The sequence below is a fragment of the Meleagris gallopavo genome, chromosome 19 (assembly GCF_000146605.3).
Source record: "Meleagris gallopavo isolate NT-WF06-2002-E0010 breed Aviagen turkey brand Nicholas breeding stock chromosome 19, Turkey_5.1, whole genome shotgun sequence".
Classification (NCBI taxonomy): Eukaryota; Metazoa; Chordata; class Aves; order Galliformes; family Phasianidae; genus Meleagris; species Meleagris gallopavo.
The window spans coordinates 5,801,178-5,818,625 of NC_015029.2; the positions used below are offsets into that span (position 1 = coordinate 5,801,178).

Consider the following 17,448-nt stretch of genomic DNA (forward strand, 5'->3'; position numbering starts at 1 on the left):
GGAGAAAGAGGAAAAAAAAAAAAGAAAAAAAAGGAAAGCTTATCACTGGGAATGAGCGTGTCCTGCCCGGGGTGAGCCTGAGCGTGGCTTCGTGTCTGTGAGGCAGACGGAGGACACGCCGCGTTCCAGGAGGTGAAACTTCGGCGTCGCTCATTAACGCCTGGTTGGAACTTTTAATCCGTTTTGTTTTTTTTCATAAAGCCGCCTCGGGAGCCGTGCTGCTGTCTGCAGGATCCGTGCTCGTCTGCTGCTCCTCTCCAGCGGCTTCAGTGCACGGGAGCCCCGAACTGTAGGGCTGGAAGGGGACCTGGAGATCATCCCACCCAAACGTGCTCCTTCCCAGCCTGGAAGATCGGGGATCGCAGACTTCTGCGGAAGCTTCTTGTCCTGGGAGAGGCTGCCCAGAATTGCTTTATGGGGCAGCAGCCTGGAAAAGTTCTTGGGGACCAAAGGAGGCCGAGTCTGCCTGCCCTGCACTTCATCAAAGGAGCAGGGAAGAAGGAGTCATCGAGGCATGGGGGCCCGCACTGCAACGTCTTTGTGGAACACGGTGAGAGATTTCAATTGGTTTCGCTTTTGGTTCGATTTTGATTTGCTGAGTTGGATGTGATGTGGATTTCACAAAGTGCATAGTTAGATGCAAACATACTGCGCTTCTTGGGAGTTGTTTTCTCTCCCTTGCTTCTCAAGGTAAAACTCCTGTTTTTGTTAATGCTTCACTTACGTCAGACTGCTTGAAACCTGGAAAGAGGTTATGGCACAGCTAAATATGAAATACAAGGAAATAACTCTTTAACATCATATAAACTTCTCATTTCTGCCTTGGATGCGTTCTGGGTTAAGGCCTGGAGAAGTGCTTCATCGTCTTTGAGTTGTTTGTTTCATAGGTGTAGACCACAGCCAGCTGAGGGTGATGCTGTTGTGAGTGATGAATGTTCTTAATTATCTCTACAAAAGGGGCTTGGAAACAAAACTGGACTGCTTTGGGGAAGTTTGCAGATGCTGCTGTTGTGACAACTGGTTGGAATGAAGTAGTTTCTTGTTAATTTGCTTCGTGTGCTTACAGCACCGTTGGTTTGTGGTTTCTCATAGTCAGTTAAATGTGTAACTTGTGCTGGAATGGAGTTAAGTGTGGGAGGCCACAAGTGGCCAGGTTAGGGATACAGCAACCCTCTCACCCAGATTAAGAGGGGGTGGAGAATCTCAGGAAATACGGCGAATCGAAAGCTCAGTGGAACTCCAAATGAGTTCAGATGCCTTTTTTTTTTTTTTAATGAGACTTCAAACTGAAGGCATCTCTTTCAAAAGACACAGGCGGAAATGCGTTGTTTCAATGATCCTTTCTGGAGTAATGCTTGGTATTGCGTGACTGTTCTGGTGTTCCTTCAGAGGACGCGCACCAAGCTGCTATCTCAGGCTGGAGAAATGGGATCTTCATAAGGTTTCTTCAATAGTTTTGACCTCACAAGAAAGTTTATTTGTGAACAAGACAAAACTGGAGCTGTAATCTTCATATGATTAAAGCTGCAAATATTTGCTGTGTGTGAGAATGCGCTCCATTACTTGGAGGAGAAGCTTTGATTCAGTTTCGTTTTAGCTGGGCTTTTCTTTTGAACTCATTCTCTCTTTTTGGAGGGAACCAAGCAGTCTTGTGCAGTGTTCAGCAAAGACATTGTCAGAGATGCTGTGTATGGACTGCTGTTTTGAAATATTGTGTTGAGATGCATCTGTGTTACTTCTGACTTTTGCACAATGTTTGTGAGCTGAGGTTATTTGGAAATTGAAATTAATTACTGTGAGGTTAGGGTATACAAGGCTGTATTTAACCCTTTGGTGATAAGTTGCTGCTGGGTTTTTCCAAGCCAGGCTCTCAGCACTGTGAGAAACCCCTCCTGTGGCCACAGTTTGGTCACTGCTTGTACTGCTTTGGACAGAGTTTCAAGGTCAGGGGAGATACAGTGAGCACAGAGTGCAAGTGGTACGATATTCTCACAGTCTTTGGTGTTTTGATGTAGCAAAGAGCCAGAAATGCTCCTTTTTGATCATCTGACAGGACTGGGCAGATGGTAACTTTTTGCTGGTATGACCTGAGGTCAGTAAATCCCGGCACATTTGTGGAGAAAGATAGCATCTACAGTGTCAGTGTACCATATGTCCATGACGAGACCTTCAGTGCCTTGATTTAGAAAAAATAAACTTGAAAGGGGACATCGAGGTCAGTACATCTGTTAGGAGAACTGCAAAAGATCAGTCTCGCTTATCCACACGAGGAAGAGTTTCTTCCTTTTGAGTATGTGAAATGGTTCTTCATCATACAGGCGGGAGAAGGCTGCACCACGGGTCCTGTGTTCTCTATCTCTGCCTGGGCCTCCTTCTAGCCTGGGAAGTGGTACTCTGAAATACCTAGCAAAAGAGGAAAGAAAATTCATTTTAGAAGGTTATTCTTCTTCCTTGATTATTTTTTTTTTCTTTTGTTTAATAGCTAACTCTTCTTTTTTGAAATGCACATAGTCTGACACTCTGACCTTCCAACCATTTATAGTTGGACAGAACAGTATTTCATAGTGTAGCTTTCCTGTTATGGAAATGTCGTTGGTAGAGCAGCTCAGAACCTTGGTTTGGTGGTTTCAATGTGAATCCTCCCTGCTATGTCCTTCTAAGGCTGTTTGGTGCAATTCTTTCAGCTCTTGGATTATTTGCAAGCTTGAAGTTATGAGAAAGTATAAAGACAGTGTTTTCCTGTTAACCTGTGCTTTCCTTAGCTGAGCACTGAACTTGTAGTCACTGCTTTTGGGCAATGCTTAGCTGAGAGCAGAAGCTTGGCCCAATATCTGATTAATGGAAAGACTTTCTAAATGCGGATCAAATTTTGCCCAGCAGCATCTTGTGGCTTTCTGGGACATCAGAGTCAACAAAACTGTGTGCCAGTAGCTGAGAATGAGAGCCATCAGTCCACGGGCACGTGGGGTTTGAGTGAGAGGCTTGGATTTAATAATGAGAACTTACGGTGGTTTGAAGCACAGGTCATTCAGGTGGTGCTAAAGCTGTGATGTATGTCTTTGTCTTTGCTGACATCTGTGTCAGTTCTGCGGTGGCAGTCAGGAATTGCTGATTTGGGGAGGAGAGAGGAAGCCTTCAGAAGAGAATTTGGGTACAAGGCTGTCTTGCATGCTCTTTCTATTACATGTAATGGGTTGTTGATAGGTACAAACCCAGTTGCATAACCTTCTCCTTATTCTGTGTTAAAAATCATAGCCATGTTCTTATTGCATTGCAGAACATGTCAGAGTTTGTACGACCTTCATATCCACATATACAAAGAGCAGGAACTTCCTTCTGAATCTGTATTGTGCCTTCGTGCTGCCAGGCAGTGCTGGCTGCTCAGCGGTGAGCTGGATTTTCTCTTCTAGAAGACAAAGGTTGAGAAAGTGATAAGGAGGCCTAAACAAGGTGTTTGTCTTGCTGAAAGGAGCAAAGGAACTGGTTCGTTGTCTCTGTACCTGTAGTGCTGAGTGCTGCTGTGAACTCTTCATGCCAAATCTGGAGTTCTCTTCTTGTAAGCACTGCGACCACAAAGTTTATTATGTAGATTGATAGCATAAGCTTGCCTGAGTTGTCAGTTGGAGATCAGCCCTGTGATATTTGGGGGAAATATAAATTATAAGTATCTTTGCCCACGTTGTTGATTTAAGAAGTCTCTTTGAAGAGACTTTAGATTTAAGTTGATTTCTTTTACGTTGTTAAATTTTACGTTTCAACTGTTTTGATGATGAAAATAAATGAAGAGCTTTGGTTCCTTCCTGAGGACTCAGTGAGCCATGTATATGAGCTGAGATAATCATATTGGTATTTATTATTTTTATGAAATGTGGATATTTTTCACACCCTGTGGCAAAATACGTAATTCCAAGAGGAACCGGCTGTTGTTCGGTTGTGAACAAAACATTACTGGTAGCTCCAAGACTTTGGAACATAGTTTTGCCAGCCAGCTGCTCCAGGAGGACCTGTTGTGATCAAGCAGTAATCTGACTTTGTTTTTATTATCCTTTATCTTAAGAGTGAGCACAACACGTCTACTTCATACACAGTATAAATTTATTAGGTGGCCAATTGCCTGCGTGTGGAAGTCATTTAAATGGGATTTCTTCCGTGCTAATCTCTATTCTTTAGCATGCAGGTGGATCCAGGCTTTGCCTCGTGCCCTTGCACTGCTCCTGTGGGTGAATGACCTCTGCTGCAAACCCTGGGACAGGAAGGGAACTGCTCTACTGTTCCTGCTCTGGGCTTTTCTCCTGAAGCTGCATCATTAACGTCAGCCTAATGGAAGCCCCTTTGGAAACCCTCCCTAAAGTATCTGAGTCGGTGTTCCAAACTGACCAAACTTTTTTCATTGTTAGCTTTGAGATTTGGAGGCTCCCAAACTTTAATTTCCATCTCTATTAGGAGGGAATTATCCCCAGCTTTTGAGATCATTGCTGTGTATCCATACTTTGATGTGATTCAGTATTAATCTGGTTAATGCTGACATCTGCTCCAAGTGGAATGCAGATTTGCGTACTGCTTCTGCCTGCATCCCTTCCCATCATACAAAGCTCTCACTGTAATTCCCGTTCAATTACCAAACAGCAGCAAGTTTCACTAAGAAGCCCCTGTGCAGAACTTGATCTGGGGTTGGGATGTGTTAGGAGAGAGGCCTAAGACTTGCTAAGCTGCTTTCCACGCACCGAGGTGGAAGATGAGGCCAGGGAAAGGCTAATCCTTGGCGTGGGCAGAGCAGCCCTGCTCTGTGTGCTGGTCTCTGAGGCCTTGCTGTAAGTCAGGAGCTCATCTCCTTTGTGTTGCTCGTATGCCAGAGCTCCATTTAGAAATTGTGCTGGTTCTGCGTTGTGTTGTTAGCAAATGTTGGTAGAAAGGCGGTGTGAGGAGATGAGGACAGGAAGGCAGGAGGGAGCTGCAGGGTATTAGACAGAGATCTGGGGGCTGTGAGCCATCATCTTATTCCGTGCACTTTTGCCAGCAAACTTGTGGTATTTTAAATGGAAGAGTTTAAGATTTAAACTTGAAAGTGAGGGGTTGGCAGAGTCCCACGGGGGAGAGCTGGGAGCTGCATCCCTGGTGCTGTGCGGGACCTGCACTGCACCATATGGGGCAGACTGTGAGGGCAGCCCTGGGAAGCCTCCCACCCAGCAGCTGCGTGGGGATGCGGTGGGTCACGTCTTGGAGGCAGGTCGTCATCCTTCCATGGGCAGTGGGGCTGCCTGGTTTATGTTGAGTTCTCTCTGCACTGTCAGCTTGGTGACTCAATGATCTGCTCTCAGTTCCTGATGTGACCGCATGGGCCCCTGTGCAGTGACCCCAAGTCCTTCCACTTGGATTTCTGGGATAGCTGAGCTGCCGTTGGGTGTGCTGGCCGCTAGGTGTCTGTTCTGAATCTTTTTCGTAACGTGCTCCAGTTAGAGCATCCCCTGCAGTAAGGAGCGTCTGGGAAGTGAGCAGTGGGGGCCGAAGGGACAGCTGTGAGTTTGGGAAATGGTGCCTGTCAGATCTCTTTAGTTACCTTGAGAGCTGTAATCTCCCCGAGCTCACTTTTTGATGGAACAGGGCCAGCAGGTGATGTTGTTTGCTTTTGCACTTAATATGAAAATCCTGCTTCCTCATCACCTCGAGCTCCATTCCAGCTCATTCTTCATCTTCTAAAACAACAGAGAATAGTTTTCAATGCTGTCTTCCCTTTTGCTTATTGTTGCTTTCTGCACAGATCTGATTTCCCTCCTATAGCTACGTTGCACAGACTCCTCCTAATTGCACACGTATTTTTATTCTGTTACGTGAAATGCTGTGGTCCTCTCAGTATAGGAATTAATGGCATAAATCCTTTTGCTGCATTGTATCCAGCATTTCTGAACAGGAGAGCTTTCCTTGGCAGTGGCTGGGGGGAATGGCAGAGAGCAGCGTTGTAGCTGCAGCTATTTACAGTTGTGTCCCAGTGCCAGAAGTGCTATCACAAAACTAATTGTGGAGTTAAACTTTCATGAAGTCACAACAGTGCTAACCAAAGAGGAGCTGTAATCTAGCAGTGCTCTGCTTTACTCAAATCACTTTTGGATGGGAGAATTTCATTATAATTCAGAAGATTTAGTGTGTAAAGCAGAATAGTTTCAGCTATGAATATCTGTACTCAAATAGTTTATTATTTTTATTAGCTCTAAGCTGTCTTCATATCCTCCGTGAATCTGACAACAGATAATGTTGGTTTAGAAGGTACATCCTCATTTAGGCAGAATTATTGCAGTGGCTCTTAGAGCTGCTGTTGTCCAGTTGCATCTCCTGTTTGCAGATAGCTTTGGAAAGCTTGAATGAGAGGTATTGACTTAATGCTGAGCTGTTATTCCTTCTTAAATACGTTCAATTTGATGGATTAGAAATGCATTTAAAATTACTTGCCATCTAACCTTTACTTCTTGTAAGGCTGATGGATTCCACCAAATATGTTTGCTATATATATTTTCTCCAAACTTACTGAATGAAAAATAGGTGTCCTTTACTGGAAGCCAGCCAGAGGAAAAGCAAAGCCGTGCCTGTCATTCAGTGCCAAAGCTGCAGTTCCATTGGGTTCTGTGGTCTGTCTGTCACATCTGAGCAGTGACCCCATGCAGAGGCTTGGATGTCAAGGGACTGCCACCTTTCAGGTATCAGTGATTATTGCAAGGTTGTCACATAAGTCTGCGTGTGTTTCTCAACCCTTTGTGTTTGATATCATTGGGAGCAAAAAACTGTTGGGGAAACTTCAGTCTCCTTAATGTCACTGAAAGGTTTACTGATGCCTTTCCCATTGTTGGCAGCGCTGGCTAGAGATGGGGTTTGTGCTGAGGATCAGGACAAGGACAGTGCAGGTTGCGTGCTGAACATAGCATTGTGGACTTCTTGCAGGAGCCTGTTTTGACCTGCTGCTGTGATGGGCTCTGCTGCTGTCCTTAGGTTAGCAAAATGAGCAGTGCTAATAAGAGCCAAGCAGAACATGCAGTGCTGTGGCATCGCAGCTGCGTGGACGAATGAGGGATTTCAGTAACGTTAAATGGAAATAGTGGTCTGTGCTGCAGTGGTGACCAGGTCAGGGTTGACAGAACTGAGATTCTGGAGGTGTTCCAGACCCATGGAGATGTGGCACTGAGGGATGTGGTCAGTGGGTGTGGGTTGGGGACTCTTCCAACCTTAAAGGTTCTATGAACTGTAAAATACTAATGTGAGAGATTTACATTCCACTTATTAAAGTAAGCAACATGAATCCAGTGAGGCACACGGGGTGCTTTTGCTCCAGTTCCATAACTCGTGTTACCCTTCCTCAGCTCAAAGTCAGTGCTACAGGGACATGAATAACACCCAGGTCAAGGTGAAAGACACAGACACCAGCAGAGCAGATTCCTCCCAGCTCAGACATCGCTGCCACCCACGATTTTTCCAAATTAGGAAGCGGTGGGCTTCAGCGTGCAGTGGTTTGCAGCCCCTGGTATGATGCACTGTCCTGGGCTGAGTCATACAGGGCTGGGGCTGCTGTCACCCCATGGTGCTGAGTCAGCTGATAAGGGAGGTGTGGCTGGAGGGATGGAGTGCTTGATTTCATAGTAATGTTTTTGTTATTCTGCCGTTAGCTTAAGTAGCATCATGGATGTCACTGTTTTAAGTTCCAGATCTGGAAGGGCAGCAGCTCAGCTGTGGCTGAGGCTCCATCTGCTGAAGCTGTGCTTCTGGAAGCTGATGTGCTGCTTGTGAAATGCTCCCCTAAGGCAAATCAGGCCCTTTGGGGAAGGAGGCTGAGGGCTGGAGTGAATCAGACAGGCATTTTATGTTTCCATTATTAATACGGTATGTTTTATGGTTCTCAAATTGGAATTGCTAGCAGCTGAATTTTAAAAATGCACTACCACTGAAAAATTTAGGAGTAAAAGTGACCCAGCACAAGTAACAGTGCTCTCTGCTGCCTCGAGACCGCTGGGCACAGCCTCACACAATCACACTTGGGCCGAGCTCCTCCTCCCTGCCCTGCTGTGCTGCTGGGTCCCTGCAGTGTCCTTTGGAGAGGACTGACCTCAGCAAGGTGCGTTGCGAAGTGCTGTTGAGTGATTTCTGGCTTGTAAGGAGATTCCGATTTATTTAAAGTGAATACAGATATGCAGCAACACTGCAATAATTATTAATTGCGGATACAAAGCTGAACAAGTGAATGTCTTTAAAGTACTGAAAGATTACAAAGACTAGGTTGGATGCTGTCCCCTTCTATTTCTCAAACACTTTACTGATGAGGCAGAAAAAATACGACAAAATCTTTCATTGTGTTACTGCAAGCAAAGTGCTGCTGGGAATAAGGCGGCCCCTGGGAGGCTGTGTGCAGGCAGTGGCTGCACCTGGGCCTGGACGCTTCCTTTGCCCAGCAAAGCCCTGCCTGCACCCGTCTGCAGCACCTCATCCAGGTCCTGTTCTGATTGTGCAGAGGTGAGCCAGCAGCCCGACACCCAGGCCTGCTGCTTCCGTGTGAGGGTGACTTCTAGCCTGGGGTCAGACCTGAAGTGCTTGTGAGCAGGCTCCATTAAGCCAGGAGCTTGCTGGGGTTGCAAGGCAATAAAAGCAGATAAGGCAGGAGAGGAGGTGAGGGTTTCCTTGTGCTGCTTCCTGCTGTGTGGGCGGTTTGCACCAGCCTGCACCACAGCCCCTGGGATGCTGAAACACCGCCTGTGTGCCACGGGCAGACTGCAGCAGGAGCCTTCACTCCCACTTTCCCATTTCCCACCTACGCTTCTCCTCCCAACACTGGCTCTTGCACACAGGAGAACTGAAAACTGGTGCTACCAAAAGCAAACTAAATAATTCCCCCCAGAATAAAGCCCATCGCGTGCAACCTTTTCTTTGTGCCTGGCGCCAACTCGTGCTACGACTGAAAGGATGACTGAGATTTTTTTTTCCCTTCCCTTTCTGTCAGGATAGGGGTTGTCCTTGGGTGAACAAAACGCCCACTTTCCTGCTGGGTCACTGGGATTTGTGTATGTATGACCAGTGATGCACCATTGCTGAGGCAAATGAACTGCTGTGTTCTTCCTTGCACCAGAGAGCAGCAGTGCGCAGTACCTGTTTATTTGCAACTTGAAACAAAGCAGTGCTCTTTATTGTCATAAATAAATGGAGATATTCGAGGTCAGGCTGGACCTCTGAGCACCTGATGGAGCTGTCGGTGTCTGTGTTCCTTGCACGAGTTGGACCAGATGGCCTTTAATGGTCTTTTCCAACTCAAACGATTCTGTGATTCGATGAAGTTGCATCTTCTTGCTCTGTGTGCCCACGTGAAGCAAGAAAACAGCGTGGTGATGCATTGGCACAGCTGCCCAGGGAGTGGTGGGGTCACCATCCCAGCTGCTTTTGGAGATGTGGCACTGAGGGATGTGTCCGTGGGGGTAGTGGGATGGGTTGGGGCTGGGTTTGGGGACCTTTTCCAACCTTCATGATTCTGTGATCATCTGCCAATACACAGAATGATATGAGCATTCATTTTGCTTTTTCATTAAGGTGTGGGAAATAAAGCACAAACTCTCTTCTGACATCACCGTCTGCCAGATGCCTGTCCACTGTTCTTCTGTCCTTTGTAAATTGGTGCACTGTGCACTGTGACATTTTGCACACATCTTGTAGCTCCTCGCCTTTTGTCTTCCAGTGTGTTAAAGCTGACTTTTTTTTTTGTCCCTACCAAGTCGTTGCTATTTCTCTCAGAGAAGCAGCTCCCATCTTCACATTGGATGCTCTCTGCAGCTTGGCTGGTCGCTTTGTGTTCTATCAGACTATGGAAATCCTGCTGTTGAGCTGAAGGAACTGAAATTGTTGTTTAGAAAAGCAAATTGTCATTTGGAGCTGCCTGCTAGAAAAGCTGTTGGTCTGTGCTTGCAGGCGAGCTGCCAAAGATTTAAAAAAGAAAAATTGGATTTTATCCTCTTTTTTTTTTCTTTCTGTTTTTAAGATGGTCAAAGCTGGCATGGAGAATGGTAGTTTTCTAAGAGGGGTTTTGTCTGCCCTAAGTAGCAAAAAAGAGCAAGCCTAATCCTGTTTTTCTTCTCAGGTCACCTTTTAAGCTCTGGGCTACATGAGCTTGCTCTTGAAAATAGTATTTCTTTCTTTCTGCCTCCTAGAGTACAAGGAAGGAGATGTCTTGCCCACTCAATTTGCTGCTTTAACAACTTCTTACCGTAGTTGCACGCGGTTGTTCCTCCTCCTGTGCTTTGGGAAGGTGACAACTGGGGACAGCTGTGCCCAGCAGGACGGTGAGTCCATGGGCACAGGGATGTTCCCCCTGGGTCCTGAGCTGTGCCAGCACCCAGGCAGCACTGCTGCTGCCTCTCATTGCTGCTGCTGCAATTCAGCACATTCAGGTTTGAGTACCTGCTGAACGCTCTGACCCCAGCAGCCATTTTTGTTCCACGCTGTCTGTATCCTGCACACAGCAGCGGCATGAGCTGCTCTGAATCACCTCCACGTATGTTTTTTGTCCGTGAACAGTTACCTTTCTGGTGTGGTGAGCTGACCCATCGCTGCTGCCGGCGCTCGGAGGAAGCGGCTGCAGGATGGTGGTGATCTGAGAGCTGCACGGAGGCCATCTTTGCTTCTGCCATCCTTCAGGCTTTGAGATTTGGGTATTTTTTTCCCCCCCATGTCTGGGGACATTTTATCATCCTCCTCTTTCCCGTTCCGAGCAATTACCATTTATTTTATCTTCAAGCAGCAGCCTGTGGCAGTAAATTTTAGGAAATTCCTTCCCACCCTTTATTAAGCCCTACATAATGGCTTCCGCTACTCACTCATACGTTCATTAAGAAGAATTAAATGAGTGCTGGCGGCCATTAGCAGAGCATTTAATAACCTCTCCAAGGGAAGGTGCAGCAGATCGGAATAAATGAACGGGAGTGAAAACAAATGAAATAACTATACAGAAAACGTTCAACTAATTTGTTCTCAAAGAAAAAAAAAACCTTATTTACACGAACGGAGCATTTTTACAGGTGCCACTTGGAGATGGTCCCCAATGCTGAGCTCCACAGGCATCAGTGTGCCTTGGCTGTGGGGTCTCTGGGAGGCTTTTTTAGGGTGAGAAAGGGCATTTTGGCATGTCCTGCCCTCTTCCTGAGCTGCTGGTGGCTCCTGGTGGCAGGCCGTGCCCTTGCTCGTGTCCTGATGGAGAAAAACCAGGGGCTTAAGGTGATACCAGCTGCTGTCTCACCATTCCAATAGTGAAGGTGAGCATCAAAGAACACAGTGTGCACAGGTGGGATTTCCCACATGATGAGGGTAAGTGCAGTCAGCCTTGCTCAGTAACCTTTAGGGCTGGAGGACCTGGTAGTGCTGCAGGGTCTGAGCACGCTGCTTGATTCTCAACCTCAGACTGATGGGCAGTTGAAAAATAGATTATAGTAAACAGCAAGTGTGAGAACTTTACATAGCAGTGTTTATGGCTGGTGTTTAGTAAATGAAATGCTGCCAGCCTGAATGTGATTCCACCATCCCCTGGTTCAGAGGTGAAAATGTCTCTGTTCAGAAGTCACCCAGGTGCTGCAGGTGACAAGTTTTGGTTGAGATCTTGTGGTTGTTTTCATTTCATTTTTGCTGCAGTCATTCCTGCTCACACTGGAGGAGCTCAGCGAGTTGAGGACAATGACAGTAATTGCTGGTATTGAGCCGAAGATGCGGTTTAAGAATTTTACCTGGATCACTACGTTTGATTGATATTTTAATTTGTTTCTGGCAGGTGAGAGATAATGAGAATCAGCTTGCGTTGGAGAATTCCTAATTTTGTTCACTGCCTACATAGGCTTCCTATTTTAAATTATTCATTATATTTAAAGAATCAACAGTATATGAAAAGAGCTAATCTGCACAAATGTGATGCGCTGCTAATACACCCTGAATGTCTTATTCTAGCCTCTGTGCCAGGTAAGAATTCAATTAATAGCTTTCAGGTGCGTTGCAAATGACAAAAGAGCGATGGTGCAGATGTTTGTTTTTAATGAACAAAAGTGTATACAAACGTGGATGTTTGCATTGCTTTTTAAATGGCCTAAATCTCCTTGCAGTGAGGGAGGGAGGGTTGGGAGGGGAGGATGTTGCCTGAGCTGATGGGTTTGGGATCTGTCAGATGCTGTGGGCAACGAAGTGTTATTGGAGCAGCAGCAGCCTGCAGCATAGCAGACGGGGCTGAGCTGCTGGTGGTGAGCTAAGGTGTTATTTGGGGTCTCTCCCCTGCTAGTAAGTAGCAGTGTTGGCAGTTGGTGCTGTTTTCTTGCCTGCCTGCAGTATTTTGCGGGTGGGCCCGAGCTTCTGAATGCAGGCAATAAAAGCTGCATTTTTAATAAAAGAGATATTAAAACCAAATAAAGAACAGCCTTGCTTCAGTATTTCCCTTTTTATTTTCCCCATAATTTTCACTGTGGCTTGAGCTGGAAGTGCTGGAGTTGGTTTTGCTCTACTTCAGTTATGCTGGAAGCTTTTGTCCCACGTTTGAGAAACTTGGTTAAAGGGACAACGTAAATTGCAAATGCTTGCCCTCATGCTAATAAAAGCTAAAAATTGTAATAATATCTTTATTGGTTTGAAACAATTCCCTGGCCCTTTCCTCCTCCCCAGTAATGTAAGCCATTCAGCACGCTGACATTTGATCTGGAGCCGAGGCAGCGTGGAGGCGAGCAGCAGCTTGCTAATGGATTTCTGATTGTTCTCCTGGTCCATTCCCATCTTGATGAATGGTGCAGTCGGCTCGTGCAGTCTGGGGAACTGATAAAAAACACTTTGCCCTCATGTTATTACGTTTCTCCAGGAGAGCAGAAAAGCAGATTTCCTTCGCTGTCCCGATGGCTTGCTATCCTGCTCAATTAGAGAGAGGTATAAAGAAGCAGCCTTCCTATTTGAGGCTGAAATTGGTTTTATGGCTTATATTAGGTCTGTCTTAGGTGGCTGATGTGGAATCCCTGCTTGCTCAGCTTGCTAACACTGCTTCCCTCTGAATGCTGCTGATGTTTTATGGCTGCTGGTGTAGGGCTTCTGGCGGGGCACAGAGCATGTGTTTGGGAGCAGGGTGGCTGCCTCCCACGTAAAGGCCCTTTTTGTGCCCCATCTCTATGTGTCGGGGTAATATGGAGCTGTTATGCAAGGATCTGTTAATGTCCCACAACTGTTAGTTTAGGAAATTGGTTTTTATGGGCTTGGGGTGCTTGTTTTAGGACTTGGGGATGCTAATGGGAAAATCCAGGATTATCTTGTTGTTGCAGTTGTTGTGGGATAACAAACATCTTGACAGTAAAATAACAGTGTAAGAAAAAACTTAATCATAAGAACAGTTGGTTAAAATGTTTTTTCTCAACTTAATAATGGCATTTTCACCCTGATCACTATCCCTAACAACTTTATCCAGCTCTTTCATTCCCTTGATGAATTAACCTCATCCCCAGGACGCTGTGAGCTGTGAAAGTGTATTTCAGGCTTTGCAATTAAGGTATCTTGAGTTGTTTCTGATCTCTCAACATGACTAATGAGAGGGGCTGCATTGCAGCTCTCTCCATAGCTGCACTCCTGAATGTGCAGGCATTTCAGGGGAAAGACTTCAAGCACCCCGATAGCTGTTGGGGGGACAGCACAGCAGGGCATGACGGATCCAGGAGGTTCCTGGGTTGCATTGGTGATAACTTCCTTCTCCCTGTGATAGAGGAGCAAACAAAGGGAGGTGTTCTGCTGGACCTTGTACTGTACTGAGGGGCTTGTTGGGAATGGGAAAGTTGGAGGCAGCCCTGGCTGCAGTAACGATGGGATGGTGGAGTTCAGGATCCTTAGGGCAGGGAGAGGGGTGAAAGGCAAGCTTGCAGATCTGCTGTCTCCAAGGATGTGCATGGAAGAGTCTTGTGGCATGATGCTCCAGAGGGAGGGGGAGCTCCTGAGAGCTGGTTAATGCTCAGGAAACTCCTCCATCAAGCTCAGGAGTGGGCCATTCCTGCACAGAAGTCAGGCAAAATGCAGCGAGTGGATGCGAAAGGAGCTCTTGACCACAAAAAGGAAGTGTGCAAGGGGGGGCAAGGAACCTGGGAGGAGTAGAGAGACATCGTCCATGCATGCAACCCTAGTTTTTGTGGCTGAAAAGTTCAGGCTGTGCCTTTCTTTCCATCACAGTCTCATTATATTCCACAGCTACCTCTGTTGGCATTGTTCAGATAAACAGTATTAACTTGCAATAAACCCAAAGCCTGCATGCATAAACTGTGCTGTCTTTCTGTTGCACAGATAAATGGTATTGAGGTTGAGTCATCTCCATGCAGGCAGTTGCCTCTAGGGAGTGCCAGTGCACAATGGAGGGTCCGGCTGTGCTCAGTAGCTTTTCGGCAGCAGAATTTATGGGGCTCATCTTCTCGTGAGAAGAGCAGTGTTTACTCAGCAGATGCTGCCTTTTGGTGGGATTGGAAGGCATGTTCCTGTCACTGTAAGAAGCTTTTAGGCAAGCTCTTCGTCTTGTCCTGGAAAGGAGAATGCTTGTTTATCTTCTCTTGCTGCTCATCACTTGCTCTGACCAGGATTCTTGTGCTCAGTTTTCCTATTCTCACAATCTTTCTGTCTCCGGTCGCTTCAGAAAATGCAAGCACAACTTCCCCAAATCCTGCATGGCCAGCAGATCGCTTCCAGAGGCCTCCGGTGTGGGACGCTGTGTGCTCATCACAAGATAGCTGGGTTGGGAGGTGACATGTGACACTGTGCCAGTGGCCAGCTGTCCCAGCTGGGGTCCTCTGTGCTCTTTTGTTTGACTCCTGACAACAGCCAGTTGAGTTTTTCAGCTGTAACAGTTACACCCCTGGCCTGAGGACAGAGTAATTCTAGATGTCTCTGTGGGCTTCCATTATATCTTCATTTACAGTGCAAAAAATGTAAAGAAATGTCATTCTTTTTCCTGTACGTCCATAACGTGTGGCTTAGTAACTGCTTGTGAGCCTTGTCTACTGCTTGAATTAGAGCCATTTGATATTTGCCTTTATTTGAATAGGTGCCAGCAATATTCAAATGTTTCCAAACTTTCCCCAAGGCATTTTAAAGAGAAAATAATCGCTGTGCCAGAACTGCCAGGAATCTTTCTTACCATACGTGTTCTTTTCGTTGGTTACAGCCCTGCAGGAAGGCAGCGTTCAGGCACACATCCCTCTCTGCTCCCTGGGCTGGGCTGTCAGCATTAGGCCTCCGGCACTCCTGTTTATCCACGTGTGCCTTTGGAGAAGTTGAGGCGCAGCAGGTCGGTTTCTGCCTTTGTTCACCGCTCAGCAATTAGAAAATGATTTATGTCTTTGTTTCTGCTTTCAAATCCCTTCAGAAAATGACGGTATATTCTTAACCCAAGAGTTACGGTTTTGAGACGTCAGCATAAGGCAGAAGCTGTTCTTCGTCTGCGTCAGTGCTGCCTTCAGTGCTGGGGCACTCTGCTGCTCACTGGGCCCTGTGGCTGTTACTTAATTTTAAGTGAATAATGAATTTCCCCATTCAAGCAGAGCTAGGTAAGCAGTACAGCGATGTACGTGCTAGGTCCTTGCTTGGGAGCAGCGATGTGACTGAAAATCAAATGCGGTGCTCAGGCTGTGGCCTCATTAATGCTGGAGAGCCCATCTGCCCTCTGCTAGCAGGTACTGGGATTCTATATAACCCCATCTACGTTCGTGTTGTGGGCATGGAATTAGTGCCTGGCTTTATTGATTGGTTAATGGCTTGGTTCTCTGCTGTTGTACCTGGTGGAGATTAATTAAAAAAAGGAATGGGTGACGCTGTGACCTCGTTGTTAATCTGAGTGTGACTGGGCAGAAGTGAGTTGTGCACTGACATTGGTTTACAGCCTCTTCTAGATTCCCTTCCCTCTGCCCACTGGTCTGCGCCTGGCATTTTTTCCCAGCTTGACATAAATATTTGGCTAAGGCTAAAAGGATGAACAGAATTGCATGCTATCAGCAGAATTAGAGGAAAAGTAGTTGTGCCAATCACATCCCGCACTGGGCAAAGCAGAGACTCTCCTTAATGCATCTCATTGTGCTTGGCGTATGCTAAGCAGGATGGAGATGAAGTGGGTGAGGGTCATCGCCCACTGCACGGTTCCCAGGCCCGGGGAGAGCCCTGGTGCAGGCGCTGCAGGCTGCAATGAGCTGCACGTGGTGGTGTTGGAGCTGCACCGTGACCCCGGCGCGTTCCTGGGCTCATTCCTGGCATTGCTCAGCTGTCCGCCGCCCCTGGCCTGGCCGCCCCTGGCTGCTGCTGCTGCATGCAGGCTTTGGGCTGGTGGAACCTCACTGTGTGAAGGCGTTTCTCCTTGAGAGGGTGCAGCAACCTCTTCCAAAGTAATTTAAGCTAAAGAGAAAAAGAAATCAATAATGCTGGAGTAAGTGTCAGATAATGGGTTCTGCGTCTCCGTGTGATCTTGGGGTTGCAGTGAAATGCTGAACGGGTCAGACTCTTGCCGTGGGTTGTCTTCCAGGGTGATGATCAGTCTGAGAACAGCTGTTTGTGTGAGGCGTAATTAAAGTTTAATTGGGGATGTCCATTAGGAGGTTAGTACACCGGGAGAAAATAAAAATGAAAACAAACATGAAGTTTTCAATAGGAGAATTTAAAGAAGAAGAAATGGCAGCTGAGATAATGTGGGTGTGAGGCAGGAGCGGGAGGATGGCTGAGGATGTGCTCTGGAACCAAAGGACGTTAGGAGAGGTGGGTTTTGGGGTCGGATCTTGGGAGTACAACAGCCTGAATTTCTCTAGGACAGGAAAGGAGAGGAGCTGAAGAACATCAGGCTGTGAATTTGAGGAGCCAGGAAGCAAAAGGGAGAGGTTTTGGGTTGGCAGGTTTTGGGTTGAGGTGTGAGTGCAGATGGCAGGAGGTGTGCTGGGGTGAGGGGAGCAGCGGTGTGCCGGGGAGCAGTGCTTGGAGGATGTGTTAGCACTTGTGCCCCCAACAAGTGTCAGTGAGTGCTGGATTACAGCAAAATGCCTTTTCTCCAGAATATCATTGTTCATCTCTAAGTGTCAGTGCTGTGTTTGCAGCCTTTGCTTTTGTCATGTCAGAGTTTCATGGGGCTTTATGTCGAGCATGTTTGTGGTGGCCCAGGGGAGGTAAATTGCTCTTTGAGTAGTTGTGCTCTGCTTGGTGAGAGCAAAACAGCAAAACCCCACAGATCAAGGCCCCCTCAAGCAGTCCAAAGGCACTCCTGAGCTCGGTTTTTCCTGCTGGAACCGAAGGCTGGGGAATGCTCAGCGCCCCATTCCTTATCTTCCCTCTGGCTTGGCTGAGCTGAGGCATTGAGAAGTGCGGTGCCCTGTCCTTGGCTGCATGGGAAGTCAGTCCGTACCGGGGCCAACTAAGGCTGGCGGTCATGGAGTCATTAAGGATGGAAAGTCACTGTGCATTGCCTGC

The 17,448-nt window shown here is 46.9% G+C and overlaps 1 protein-coding gene across 1 annotated transcript in view; it reads left to right on the forward strand.

Annotated features, from left to right (window-relative positions):
• Positions 1-6: 6 nt before the first annotated feature.
• ABL1 (ABL proto-oncogene 1, non-receptor tyrosine kinase) overlaps positions 7-17,448 on the forward strand; it is a 65,509-nt gene continuing 48,067 nt past the window's right edge. The window contains 1 exon segment of the mRNA XM_010720901.3: positions 7-550. Coding sequence (XP_010719203.1) covers positions 415-550 — 136 coding nt within the window. The 5' untranslated portion in view covers positions 7-414.